At 31.5% G+C, this 15,577-nt stretch overlaps 1 protein-coding gene and 1 non-coding gene across 4 annotated transcripts in view; both read right to left on the bottom strand.

The window, feature by feature from the left end:
• LOC148611779 (uncharacterized) overlaps positions 1-15,577 on the bottom strand; it is a 49,918-nt gene that overhangs the window by 15,105 nt on the left and 19,236 nt on the right. For all 3 annotated transcript variants that reach the window (XM_088592650.1, XM_088592651.1, XM_088592652.1), the window contains 7 exons: positions 15,226-15,396; positions 14,838-15,011; positions 4,310-4,567; positions 3,853-4,110; positions 2,574-2,831; positions 1,527-1,793; positions 496-759 (listed from right to left, as the gene is read on the bottom strand). In XM_088592650.1, coding sequence (XP_088448776.1) covers positions 496-759; positions 1,527-1,793; positions 2,574-2,831; positions 3,853-4,110; positions 4,310-4,567; positions 14,838-15,011; positions 15,226-15,396 — 1,650 coding nt within the window. The remainder of the gene's footprint in view (positions 1-495; positions 760-1,526; positions 1,794-2,573; positions 2,832-3,852; positions 4,111-4,309; positions 4,568-14,837; positions 15,012-15,225; positions 15,397-15,577) is intronic.
• LOC148611780 (U6 spliceosomal RNA) lies at positions 11,212-11,318 on the bottom strand. The gene has a single exon (XR_015924630.1). It is a non-coding gene; the product is annotated as a U6 spliceosomal RNA (small nuclear RNA).

Here is a 15,577-nt window from a genome sequence, read left to right as displayed (position 1 = left end):
GAGATAAAATAAGGTTTCACAAGTTTTAAATACTCTTTATTCATATACCTGTATGACGGAAGGTAAGGCATTTTAAAAACTTCCTGCCCCTTTTCCAAATATGTTGAAAACTGTCAAAGAGGAGCTTAAAATTGAGGAAACACCACTAAACTCATGAATTTTTTATTCAAATCTCCCCAAACCCCCATAAAAAATTCTGATGTATAAGCTAGGACGACAGAAACTTTGGGATTTTAAAATATTCCCATCTAAAATTATTTCCACTTGCTAAAACTTGCTTGTGGAATTCTGTATTTATATCTTTAATTCAGTTCAGAAATAACCAAAAAAGCTTAAGATTTAGTGAGTGTTAACATTCAATACTTGATAAATAATTTCCTAAATATACACACGTCAGTATTTGGCTAATCCTTATTTTAACAACAAAGTGACTGTATTCAATACAATATAGGAGAAAATTGTAATTTTACATAATTTTCAAATTAGAAAACTTACTTTCACAAAGATTAGATGCATTTTTAGTGTATCCTGAATCACATACACAATCATAACCACCATTATTATTTTGACAGGATGTATTGGGTATGCCATCACAAATTGTCAGATTAAGGCATTCATTGATGTCTTCATCACAGTTGGTTCCATTCCAGCCAGTTTGACATGTGCAAATTCCATTAACATTGTTACAATCAGCTGTGTTGGTCATGACACATGTACATGTAGTGTTACAGCTTTCTCCAAAGGTAGTACTGTTACATTCTAAAAAAAATAATACAATAAACTAAATAAGATATTTAAATGTCATTTTAAAGGAATTCATTTGTGTATAAACTGGACCAATTTCTTTGAAGTTTGTGAGTGAATGAAACAAGTCTGCATACCAATGAACTCCTTTGAAAATAATTCTTTGAAATTAGAGATAGAAATAATTTTTCCTGCCTCATCTTCTTTCAAATGTTTATAGTTTATTTGCATCAATGGGACGACCTGATATATAGTGCATGGTCATGTTGTTTGTATTGCTTATGACAGTAGTAACTTCAACATCATTTATCCAAAAAATAATAATCATGTCATGAAACCTTCTTGGTTAATAATATTAACATATTCCCTTATATACTACACAAAGTAAATAAGAACAAAGAATAATGTGCACAATTTCATGTTAGATTAATACCCCCACTCATACATGAAGTTGATATCGGAGAGCAACCAAAATTACCTACAATGTATGCCTCATCCACAATAAGCCACAAACCAAATTTGAAATTAATACATCCACTGGAAATTGTGAAAATTGCAATGAAATTTAAATGGTTGAATGGATTATTGGAGAGTCAGAATGAAAGATGGACTGACGTTAAGACAGACAATGTGATTCCAATTCACCATCCACTCTTTAAGTCTGGGTAAATTTTATGAGCAAAAACATATGTAGGTTTTGGTTCAAATTTGCAACAAATTTTAACTTTATAGGTAATCTAAGTAAACTATGTCATTCCTCAAATCACATTTAATTGTGTTACCTCCACAAGTACCATCTTTCTTTTTCTGGTATCCTGTCTTACAGTTACATACAAAGCTGCTATTAGTGTTCTGACAATCAGAATTAGGGGTACCAGCACAGATTGTTGTGTTGAGAGTACATTCATCAATATCATCAGTACATGTAGCCCCCTCCCATCCATTGTTACATGTACAGTTTCCATCCACATTGTTACATGACTGAGTGTTGGCTGATTCACAGGTACAGGTCTCTGTACAATTTATTCCCCAAGAGTCTGAGTCACAAACTGAAATATTAAAAATGGTTGAGCACAGTGGGCCTGAATCACTCACCTAAAGCTTAATTCTTTGCCTTATGAATATAAATGCCAAATGTACAATGTATAAAATAATACTATAGCTAATGATTCATTTCCCCTATCTGATACAGTCTATAAATATGAGCATATAAAAATATGCAACATGGCTACTTTTAACTTTTCAAAAAGCAGTTACTACTAACAGGAGTTGAAACTTTTGTTTGGATCATCATAAAGATCATTTAATCGATTATATTTTCACTTTCCAAGGGCAATAACTCTAACAAGTCTTTTGTAAGCCTTGTTTGGATCATCATAAAGACCATTTAATCGATTATACTTTCACTTTTCAGGGGCAATAACTCTAACAAGTCTTTTGTAAGCCTTATCATAAAGGTCATTTAATCAACTGACATCTATTTTGGCTTCATAATTTTGGCTAAAAACCTCTTCTAATACTTTTCAAATGCAATCCTCACAAGTAATTCTACAGTTACAATCTATTGGATATTCTAATTTAGGTAGACATCCTAATAATGCAATAAGACAGTCATGGCATTATTACCGATCATCAAACAATTTAAATTCTACAGATCACCACATGGTCTTCAACTCATACCATAAAGCAAGCTGTAAAAGGTCCCAAAATAAATAAGTGAAACTAATCATGAAAGACAAAAATGGTCCTCCAATCATGAAAAGACCAACTTTATTCCCTAAAGTTAACTATATCACTCGTTGTGGAATGACTTGAAACTTCAGACCTACCATTACAAGTATCATTTGAGTTACTATATCCTGGATCACAGACACAGACATAAGATCCATTGGTGTTCTGACACTGTGAGTTAGCCTGACATGAAAAAGTATTACTGGTACATTCATTGACATCTTGTTCACAGTTATCTCCCATCCATCCAGTCTTACATTCACATGTTCCATTACTCTTATGACAGGTCTTTGTATTGACCTCTACACAGGTACAGTTCTCACCACAGCTCTGTCCCCAGTAACCATCATCACAAGCTGAAAAATAGATGGACTTAAATAAAATCCAATTCATTTACAAGTTTATTGACTGACTCTGAGAGTCTTGCAAAACAGTACATAGTCCCCTATCAGCTTTTTATATCACTGACCCAAATACTACAGAAGAAGGGATATCCACAAAGACAAGATGTCCAAATCCATTCAACAGATGCAGATTTTATGCTTGGACAATTGGACAGATTTGGTTTCAAATTCCATACCAATATAAATGAATAATCAGCTGATCTTTTGTTATATTAACATATTGTCTCATTAAGAAAAGGTTAACAGGTTTTCACTTTTCCCATAACTCTGACAAAAATCAGTAAAGTGAAATGAAACCTAAACTTGATCCGTTACTCATCAGGGTAGACTCACATACCAAAAAATCAGCTCAATATCTGCAATTGTTCAGAAAAAAAGTGTGCAAAACTTAAATTACGGTAAATTCAAGGGAAATAAGTTGGACAAAAATCAGCAAAGCGGAAGGAAACCATAGTTGTTCTGTAACTCATCAGGGTAGACTTACAAACCAAAAAATCAGCTCAATATCTGCAAGCATTTAGAAAAGAGTGAGGAAAACTTAAATTTTGTTATTTCTCAAAGTTCAAGGGTCATAACTCAGCCAAAAATCAGGAAAGTATAACAAAACACATACGTGATCTGTACCTTATTAAGGTTGACTCATATACCAAAAATCAGCTTAATATCTGCAAGCACTAAGAAAAAAAATGTGGAAAACTGGGCTGACAGTTGGACAGACAGCCATGTAGAGTAAAAAACCTAAGTATCATTCAGCTAAAGCCAGTAGGGGACTAATTAAGGAACAATTATCATTTACTATACAAAAAAAGGCTACTGTCCTAAAGTTATTCCAATGGTATAGGATTGTAGCTTTCCCTTATTGTTTGTTGCTGGTGGTTTTCTCTTCTGACATTCTTAATATTTATTTATCCATCTTTTTACTTTTGCTAAGTAAAACAAATTGAAGTAAACTTACAGAGTGTTTGTGACTTACCAACACAGACATCATTTGAGTTGATATATCCAGGATCACAGACACAGACATATGATCCATTAGTATTTTGACAGTATGAGTTATTCTGACATGAAAAGGTATTACTGGTACATTCATCAATGTCCTGATCACAGTTATCTCCCTCCCAGCCAGTCTTACATTCACAAGTTCCATTACTCTTATGACAGGTCTTTGTGTTGACCTCTACACAGGTACAGTTCTCAGCACAGCTCTGTCCCCAGTACCCATCTTCACAAGCTAAAAAAAAAAGTGGAATTGAAATAAATTCACTTCACCTTCAAGATTATTGACAACTAAACTGTTATTTTAGGTAAGCACAAAGAACATACTACTGAAATTCCTAATTCACAAGTACTAACAAGAGAAATAAAGTATCGAAGAATCTTTTGCTATGTAAAACAAATTGAAGTAAACTTACAGACTATTTGACACTTACCAACACAGATATCATTTGAGTTGATATATCCAGGATCACAGACACAGACATAAGATCCATTGGTATTCTGACAGTATGAGTTATTCTGACATGAAAAGGTATTACTGATACACTCATTGACATCTTGGTCACAGTTATCTCCCTTCCAGCCAGTCTTACATTCACATGTTCCATTACTCTTATGACAGGTCTTTGTATAGACTTCTACACAAGTACAGTTCTCAGTACAGTTCTGTCCCCAGTAACCATCATCACAATCTGGAAAACAAGAAGTTTCATGCAGTGTCCTGTACAAGTCAGATGGCTTCTTAAACAAGGTGGGTGGGTCAATATGGATGCTGTGTACCAACCTTGTTTTTTTATATTTTTTGTATGTAAATTTGTTGTACAGCAAGCCATCAAGCTGCAATGATTCTTAAAGAAGAAATTTAACCACCAAGCAAAAAAGAAAGTTTGGGTCAAGCAAAACTAGAAATGTAAGAAAATGTACAATTGATCATGGCACAGCTGTGTACCAAATAAACATGCAGTTGACTTACATGCATAATAAATGCTGAGAAAATGCACCCAAAGTAATATATGAATGCACTCAACGGTGTTGATGTAATACAAGTATTTCATACCTACAGATAGTGTATGTTATGTTTATTACTTATATAAGATGTATAGAATTACAGCAATTTGAAGACTAACAAACAATATCACAGTGAGATGTTACATTTTGTGGGGATTCTGTCAAAACTGACATTATTCTAATTATCAGCAATGTCACAGTGTATTTAACTTAATATTGTCTTTGGAAATTGCTGATGCTTTTTATCATCATATCAGTAAACTGATATTTTCAATAAGAACTAGAAATACTGTGAGCAAGTTCACTCCCCACTTAAAATGGAGTAAAACTTTTAAGTTCAATTATCTTTCTTATAAGTTCTTCAAACAGTAATTATATCCCTTCAAATACATCTATATATGATGCTCTACCTTCTTATAAAATGTCATAATAATCTCCTGAGTGCTAAATTATGTATATAGAAATTCATCGCATTTTACGTAAAGACCATTTTTTCGACTCTTTGCAAACTGCAAAATAAATAGTTATAGCCTTTCAAGGGAAATTACACATTAAAGGAGTTGTAACTCGTGAAATGTTTGTTACACATGTAGAGGTGTATAAGGCTATTGGGCAAGTCGTTGAACCCAACACCATCAAAGGTATTCAACGTATTTACACAATGTGGAGGGTATATATATGGAGAATCCAGAAAGTAGAGCAGCGCTCTTACAAAAAGGTGTAATACCTAGGGGAAGTTAGGTTAGATTCAAAATGCACAATCCTCTGAACCCTAATACTGCAGGTCGTGTAATCAAGAAAGTTACAGTCAAAGGGGTCCCACTCAGTGCAGATGATGGTATTATTAAAAGAGTTATAGAACTGAAGGGGTTAGATATTGTAGCCTTCAACAGAAAATGCATCAGAGTTAAAGGAAAGCTAACCAACTGTGAACATGGAGACAGAGTGATAATATGTAAACAATTTGAAGAGCCTCTGCCAAAGTTTATGAAATTTGGTAGATATAGTGGGCTAGTTTTACATCCAGGGCAACCTGATGACAGACAAAATATCATCTCATGTAGCAAATGTTTAGAGACAGGACATACCTTGAAGGACTGCCAAAATGACTGGAAACTGGAAATGTAAATCCTCTGATAGCTATGGGCACAAACAAATTGACTGTCCACGAAGGCGTGACCCTGAGATGTTCAGTGAGAACAAATGTGATGATGATGACAAAGGTGATGCAGTGAAAGTGAAGAAAATGAAAATGCTGATGTTGAAAGTGAAAATGAATATAAGGAGGAGACAAACAAGGGACAGAGTCAACAAAAGCAGAATATTAAGCACAAAGGTGTAAAAGCTGAAAATGATGATGTAGATAGTGACAATGAATCAAATAAAGGTAAGAAGACAAAAAGGAAACAAAGAGAACAGAGACAACACAAACGGAACAATCAAAAAGGTAGTGAGTCGAAATCAAATTCTCAGTCTGCAAGACACAACTGCAGCGAAAAAGAATATAGTTCTGATACAAACAAAAAGAGTGACAAATCTATTTCTTTTGATGCTTCACAGACAGGTTTAAAACCTTCTGTTAACACTCCTGTAGGAGGACACACACCAACCTACTCCTGAAGACAGGAGGAGGGATAAAAAACCAAAATAAGGTCATAATTTGTATATACTTTTATATATACACTAAAAATAATAATAAATAAATAAATAAATAAATAAATAAATAAAATAACATAAAAAAAACTGAAAATAAGAGTAAATGATAATGGTATAAAAGAATTAAGAAAATGAATTTAATAGCTAAGTTCATTTTTATACACAGGCAAATGTGCCACACATGAGAATCATATGGTTTGAATTATGATTATCATATGAATCGAGCACCATATGATAATCACATGTCTCATAAAACATATAACATATAATAATTGCATGGTTATCATATGATAATCACATGTTTTTCACTAACATATGATTATCATATGTTTGTAAGCCCATATTATCATATGAGAATCATATGATAATCATATGACTACCATATGATTATCATATGTGGCGCATTTGGCCGTGTATATGTGCTAAAGCAGGTAAGCATTATGCTCTACCTTAATATGATAGAGGTGGTCTATGTAAACTTGTCATCTAAAATAGTATATCATAACATTACATACATGTATAATGTAATGAATTATATGATGAATATAGATGTAGTACGATGGTTGAAATTATATCTATTAGATATTTCAAAGTTAAGCGGAAAGTTCTTTTTCCAAATGGAAAAAAAGATTTTATTGAAAAGAAAGAACTCATTTACGTATGTAGACCGGCATGTACTCGATTCATTACTAGTTCAATCACTAACGGGAAAATGCGAGCGCAATTCATAGAATGTTCCATCATCCAAGCATATCGTAGAGATGTAAAGGATGAGGGGCATTATCATAATGAGCCTGAGGCTCAAGAATTGTATAATATAGCATTTAATTGAGCTGTGTCGCAAGACAAGCCATATCAGTCTCGTTTAAAGAGGTCAAAATCATATACCATGACCGTGACCTTAGGCCCGTATATAAGACCTGTTCCACGTGTTATCTTCACTTTTTAAAGAGAGTTTGTTCCAACAGTGCAAAGACAGGGTGGGAATTAATGAAACAAGAAGAAACAACTTAATAGATATTTAAATATAGTGTACTGATATTAGTAGCAATCACATTGCGAGATACCAGACAGTCACAATAAATATGACAAACTCATGAGGAGGGTATATTATACCCTTCTTGAGCCTCAGGCTCATTATGATAATGCCCCTCATCCTTTACATCTCTACGATATGCTTGGATGAGGGAACATTATCTTACATTCGCCTTCGTTAAAGAAGGGTATAATATAGCATGTTCAAAGAGTTGGAACAAACTAAGTAATACATAAAATGAGTTTGCTGCCAGTAAACAAACCTTTTACTGACCAATAAGGAACCTTCTCAGAAAAATGTCACAAAATAAAAGATTACAATGTATAAGTATATAATGCAACATTATAATCGAAAGATCCATATATACTCAAACATAAAAATTTGAAATTAATATTATAAAGGATGTTGAACATATAACCTTATTTATTGTATGAGAATTTATGTAATGAGTGCAAAGACCGTAGCAAGAATACCATATATATAACTTTGCTGCTTTACACCAAATAAATCAAAATAGAATCTTAAATTATTTTCTCAGTAATCTAAACAGGTGAACAATCATAAAATTGTTTCTGAGCTCATAAAGTAAAACATTTTAACTAATCAACCTGTTGTATTACTTGTTTGTCAATATTGCACAGGTATACATATATATATACATATATATATATCAGACTTAAAAAGGAACCATAATAGAGCCGAAGATGAAAATTACAAGTCTAAACTTTTAAGTCTGAAAAATACAAGTCTAAACAAAGTTAAAATCAAAAACAGTTTACAGTTTTTAGACCAACATCAACTAAAATATTCTTCATATCATGAGCTAAGGCAATTACTTCACCCTATCAACACATATTACTAAGAAAATAAAAACTTGATTGTATAACATAATTTATATGATAGTAACCCAACATATTTCACAAAAATGTGTGGCCAAGGAAATAGAAATTGATGAAAGAGTATGATCAGTACTAATTGTGTTTAGTAACAATTACACATGTTTATAAACATATACCATCAAATACAAAAAAGGTCAGATCCTGTTAATAATCTACGTTATATCAATCAAACCATGAAGATTTTATAAATGTTACAATGAGCAGTTACTATACCTCAAATCACTATATAACAGTCACCAACCACAATCATTTTATTTAGGGTGACTTCTGAAGACAAAAAATATTTCAACTGTCTTCATATCTTATTCTCCACTACATAATGGGTTAAAGAAGTATATGATACATACATTATGAATTACATATATAATAAAACAAAATGTAACTGACGCATTAAACCAAGAAGCAAATATCCATGTGGATACAGTTAGAATTAAAGTCATGCTTCCATTTTCCTTGCAATCAAATGTGTTTTCATCTTTGCAGAAACAGGAAAACACAAATACCACTTTAATAATTGAAGGCTAGAAAAGAAACCTTAGTTTATTTTATACATCATAATCAGAGTGGTGATAACTATTTACGAAATAGAAACTAGCAAAAATAATGCAGCACAAAAATGCAGCAAGAGTTAGGTAGAACAGATTGAATCTAAAATGACCTTAAATCCACAGACATCAAGCAAATAAAATTAAGTGAATATACTCCATAGTTCACATCTCAAAATACCATGAATATGAGACACAAGATCCCATTGTAGTACTCTGGTTGTAAGATTCTTATAAATGCTGAATCAAAAGTAACAATAAATGCCAGAAAATATCTTAAGTATGACTTGTTGCAAACGTGTAGGAGGCAATATCAAGAATCAAAATAAGGGTCTGTAAACAACTGTCATACATAAAAAGATGTACTAGTAAGCAGTACAATAACAATAATTTAAAAAAGTAGGAGCAATTTCTTCTACCTGCTTGTGTAAGGACTGATATTAAGTCTAAAAACACAATTCAAAACCTAAAGTAATAGAAATCATTGTAGTAAAGACCAGTCTTGCTTATCAAGCTGACCAGAAAACTATGAACTATCCATTACATAGTAGAAAGTAAAAAGATTACATATCAATTCTGACAAACATGTCATTTAGACAGTCTCTTTCGACGGCAGATATCTTTCTCAATGAGGATTTAACTTTAAACTAGATGTCCATATGTAAAAAATCAAATTATTTAAGCAATTTTCCTGATAAATTGTATTGGAGATTACCCGAATTTTTAAAAGACTCATCCAAGTGAGATCTTTAAACTTATTCAAAAACACAAATAAGTGAAATATTAATCAAAAAGTAATATATAGAATCATCCAAAACTTACTGACAAAAATACTAATGAAGAACTTAATAAATAAGTATGTGTGAATTGTTTCTTCTTTTAGCTTGCATGTTGACAATACGAATTGTGTATTTAAGGATATGGAAAAAATATTCATTTTGTAAAATATAAGCATGAATTAGACATATGCAGAAATCAAATCTAAATGAATCAAGAAAACAAAATCAACGTTCTAGGATAAACCAAAGTCCTTACAATATTTCTAGAAGTTCAAATCTGAGCCAAAAAACCATTGCTCGTACTATACAGAATTATAAATTCCAACAATTTACTTTTTCAAGTAGGTTAAAATCTACTAGCCTGAACCAATCTTATTTAACTCAGGCATGTAAGGTTACTGGCTTTAAGCACAAACTGAGGTGAATTCAAGTGTTCACAAGTACATAACATAGCCTGAAACAGTTTCAAACTGATCCTATAAAAAAACCATTGACTTACCCTATAACAACATTCTTCAAAATATATTGTACAACAGATAAACCTAGATTGGTTTGTAAAAATTCATTGATTGATTGAATATGGTTAACTGTATTTGGGGTTTAGTAAAGCGTCTCTATGAAAAGATGTTCGATAAATGCACATGTACTATTAACTCTGAAGAGCTAAACCATAACTTATCACATACTACAAATTACAGTTAATTAGGTCAAGGGACATGCACAAGCAAAATTTAGTGCCAAAAGGCCCATTGATGATGCTTGTAAATATAGCTATGATGACTAATTTCTAAAAGAAATCTTCAAATTGAACAGTTTCCAAACTTGAAACTTTAGTTAAACACCCACAGCAGTTTCATTCATATGATTGTTCTATACAAATACTGTACAGACTTATATTCATTGAAGCTGCTTCTACAAACATAACATATAAAAATAAACACACTAGAAAAGCTAAAAAGAGATAGATATATTTCCAATAAAATCAACACTTCCAACTTATTCAAAAATAAGATTTTTTATATTGTCAAAATACAGAGTGCTCAGAAACGAAAACTCACACACTCGAACTTTGGCATTTATAAAATGAGATATAAAAAGTCTTTGAAAGATTTATATGGTATTAATATCTACCCATATCTAGTTTTGTCAGAACAGCTGAAATATACATAGAATAATCATAACTTAAGTGATATATGTATAATACAAAATATTACTGTAAAAGGCACAAACTATTTAATAGTAATTGAAATTTGAATTTTTTCACTATTGATCCTACAATTGCATATGTAAATATGTATAATATAATTCATGCAAATAACCAAATTCTAGGTTAAGATAATGAAAATCAGTATAATTACAAATAATCTAGATCTGATTGCAAGAGATCTAACTGTAGACCTCTCTTGGTGGAGCAAAAATATGAAACGCTTCACGAATTTGCGTGTCATCCTTGCGCAGGGGCCATGCTAATCTTCTCTGTATCATTCAAATTTTAGTATATGTACTGCCGAAGCAAGTACTACTTGATGGTTGAAAATTTAAAATAGAATCCATCAACTTGTTGGATTCGGCTTTCTGGATTAAATAAGAAATCAAATAGTTGAAACCTCAGTCCAACTGTACCAGTTGATTTAGTGAATGCCAAAACTGAAGGAAGTTATGGTTTATACTTTGTTTCTCAAATTAGAATGTCTGATTCTAATATCAAATGGAAAATAATACATCCTCCAGCCACTAAAAATCAGAAAGTGAATTAGTTAATTAACATATTATGTTTGAACTCATTTAATGGAACAATGTCACAAAAATATTACTGACATAATGTAAAATGATTGGATATACATCTGTAAAATATCCTGTTCAAAAGAGCTATCAGATATCAGTTGCTCCAGCAGTATAGAAAATAACTGAAAAAGTTGGCAAAATCTATAACTCACTAACATATCACATGTTAATATTTAGAGTTTGAGTATACCCAAACATATTTATTATCATATAATTATTATCATGATTGATCTGAACTCAACCATTAAGGTATTAAAATAAAGTTGCAGTTGTCAGTGTAAATGACACCTTATAAAAAGGTCTTAAGAAGTAAAAATACCTCAGTCAAAGTACTGAATAATTAATTCTAAAAGATTCATAACCAAATTTTGTCATTACTGGCCATGGGTCAATAACAGGGGACTAGTACAGGGGGTCAAAACAAAAACCAAAAAATAAATAAACAGAAATGGGACAAGAAACCAAAAAAATGGAGAAAGAGATTGCATAAAAGGAAAACTGTCCTATATACTGGGTTTCGAACATATAATTACTGCAAAATCGATGAATTCAAAATGGCTAATTCTTCTTTATTTTAGTTTCAATAACTATCCACAAACCACGTGGCAATCACGTGTTACACACTTGTTAAATTTGTTAAGTCCTAACAAAACTCGTGTTAGGATTAATCTCAGTAAAAATCCAAAGTAAAATATATACACGTTTTATGCTAACAGCTTCATATTAATCATTCCCATCGAACAATTTGGAAAGGTTATTCTATCGGCCTTTAACAGTTCAAAAACTAGAACAAATTATGTATTCTATTTATAGACCTCACTACAAAGTCATTGCAAAAGCTACACTACGTGTAGCAATAGATGGATGTATTAAAACTACAATTATATTTCGTTATAAAAAGTTCTTAACTTCTAGACTACGTCTAGACAACTGTAAACATAAAATCAAATTAATGTAATAAAATAATATAAAAGTCCTACACTACGTCTAGAAAAGGTGAATGTTCGTTACGTTAACATGTTAAATTTCAATACAAAATAAAGTAAATGTAAAATTTTTAAAAAGAAAAACAAGTACCAAATGTGAACAGCGTTCACTAACAATAGCTTGCCTTGCGTCTCAATTAAAAAAGTGAAGATAACACGTGGAACAGGTCTTATATACGGGCCTAAGGTCACTGTCATGGTATATGATTTTGACCTCTTTAAACGAGACTGATATGGCTTGTCTTGCGACACAGCTCAATTAATATGCTATATTATACCCTTCTTCAACGAAGGCGAATGTAAAATAATATACTATTCCAATATTCGATCGGCATAGTAGAGCGAGTAGGTTCAATGGAAATCATCAATTTTGTTCTTATCATATACTTCGATTCTTAGATAGTTCGATACGTAATAATATATATTGTCAACACATTGTTAGACAAATATACGTACATGTAAAAAATACTGCAATTTATTCAATATGTATTACAACACGCACCAGTCAATTTTCTAACTATAGTTTTTAGATTAAAGTTTTACAGGAAATCTGGCACTAAGACATTATTTAGTTACAAACCTTGTGAAATATTTATCATGATAAAACAGAATGTGTATTTGTTTAACATTTGTAAATATATACATGTAACTGTTATAAAATGTATATTTGTAGGTATTGTATTATAAAAATCTACTTACCGAGCTGCAAGAAAAATGTATGCAAAAATAGTAGAACATCTTCAACAAAATCTTTCAAAGTAAAAATAATCGGTCTCATGTTCATTTCTAGCTTTTTGTTTACATGAAGGCGATGGAACCTTTTGAATCACAACATAGATCTTCAGTAGAAAATTTCAGATTTATTCCTCTTGACAATACGAATATATATCCAACAATTTATGAATATCTTCAAATTTCGGTAGACTTCATGTATAAACAAACCACTGCGATCACATACGTACAAAAATCCCTTTTCAAACTATATATTATAATAAATTCAGCATTGTTACTTTTCAATTTAAACACATGTTGCCTTTTGTCTAAAGGATTAAAATATCGGTCAGCTTTGACCCTACTGTAAAGTACATATTTGTTTTTATTAGATTTTTTGTCATTACAGAACTAATTAGTATGCCATGTTGTGTTGAACAAACACATGTGCCATGTGTACGCTTAAATGTTATGTATGTTGGTGTATATAATTAGTTTAAAATTTTGAACGCAGACACATATTTGCTTAACAAAAATTTATTATTTTCTCTACAGGATAATAAGCTTAAAGTCTTTAGATGGAAAATGCTGCTGCAAATTGTTCCAACAAAACAAAATTTGTATAAATGGAAAATAATTAATAGCAAGGAATTTAATCAAAATATTAGCGTAAATTCTGATAATAAAAAGTTAACAGCCTTAAACACATATTAAAGGTACATGCATTTTGATTTTTAAGTGTTTTATGTGAATCGTAGATTGTACCTCATGGATAAAATTCTTTATATATTTTGTCTTATGTATTGCTTTTACAGCTAGTTGTATCCCTAGACAATTAGTGGAAATGAACAGCAAGCATTAAGATATGCTTGGAATTATGATGCTCTTTGTAACAAGCAATTTTGAGATTAATGTGGTATTATTGTTAAAAAAAACAAAATAAAAAAACAAAAACAAAAAATAAAACAAAACAAAAAAGAAATAGATAGAAAAGCAAAAACCAAAAAAGAATTTTGTACAGCTCTTAAGTTACAATAGAGAAGACGTTTTAGTAGTGATGACTATCCCTTACCATAGCCATTGATCCATTTGTTTACCTAATGCCTGATTTACCTTTGTTACTTTGTATGTATTATTCGGTTATTTTATGTTCTTTGTTGTTGTGTGTCTGTTATCTATGTCTGGTCTTTGTCCATGGATTACGTTCTTTTGATTATCTCTAGAATCTTGGTTTCCTTGATTACTCTTGTCATCAGGACCATTTGAGCAAACAAAATAGGAAGAATATATTGTTAAGCTAAAGCTTCAGAAAATATTTAGTAAAAGTCATATAATTCACTTTTTAATTTATAACATTACATGGGAGCTTCTTATTCTAGTTCCAGTTTTTAATATAATTATTTTATTGTCAAATGTTCAAACCAATTATAGAAATCCTCCTCTATCAGAAATTAAAAGAACTTTACCAAAAGCATAAGTATGGAAAAAGACACACATCTCTTTGTTTTATTCAAAGTTGCAACGAATTCCATGTTGCACAGCCTAAACGATCTGTACCTGAACAATATCCTTGGTTACAAGTCTCAACTTCTGTGTTTTCTCCAGTGCAGTTTTCTCCACCAAATTGGGGATTTGGGTTGTCACATCTCCTGTTCCTACTACGTGTTCCATTACCACCACAAGACACAGAACATGACGACCAGTCTGACCAATCCGACCAATTTCCATCAACTGAAATGGAGTCAAATAATTCACTTTTTAATTTATGACAATACATAGGAGTTTCTTATTCTAGTTTCAGTTTTTCTTCTTTTCAAATAGGGACAAAAAACATCAACAACAACCACTCCCATAAAAAAATAAATAAACGAGAACAACACTTATCATTAAACTTTAACCGATGATAACAATTCATATACTGATAGACTTGAAAATATGGTTATACCTGAACAATTGCCTTGGTTACAGGTTTCAGTTTCTATATTTTCTCCACTGCAGTTTGCTCCGCCAAATTGAGGTCTTGGATTGTTACATGTTCTGTTCTTACTATGTGTTCCATTACCACATGATACAGAACATGCCGACCAGTCTGACCAATCCGACCAACCTCCATCAACTGAAAAATATATGCATAATTTAATTTATTTGTAACCTAATTACTTCAATAGACAATACCATAATCGTTAATAACATAAATGAGCACACAATACACAAAACTGATCTTTTCAACAAAAGCACCACAGATATTTACTTGCAATATTTGCTGGCAGGCTGGAACGAACAAAAAAATGTAGACC

This window comes from Perna viridis, chromosome 7, assembly GCF_037379345.1.
Source record: "Perna viridis isolate PV_CMFRI_1.1 ecotype Kerala chromosome 7, ASM3737934v1, whole genome shotgun sequence".
NCBI lineage: Eukaryota > Metazoa > Mollusca > Bivalvia > Mytilida > Mytilidae > Perna > Perna viridis.
The sequence above is the reverse complement of the archived record's forward strand: the minus strand, read 5'-3'. Positions and strand labels throughout refer to the sequence as shown.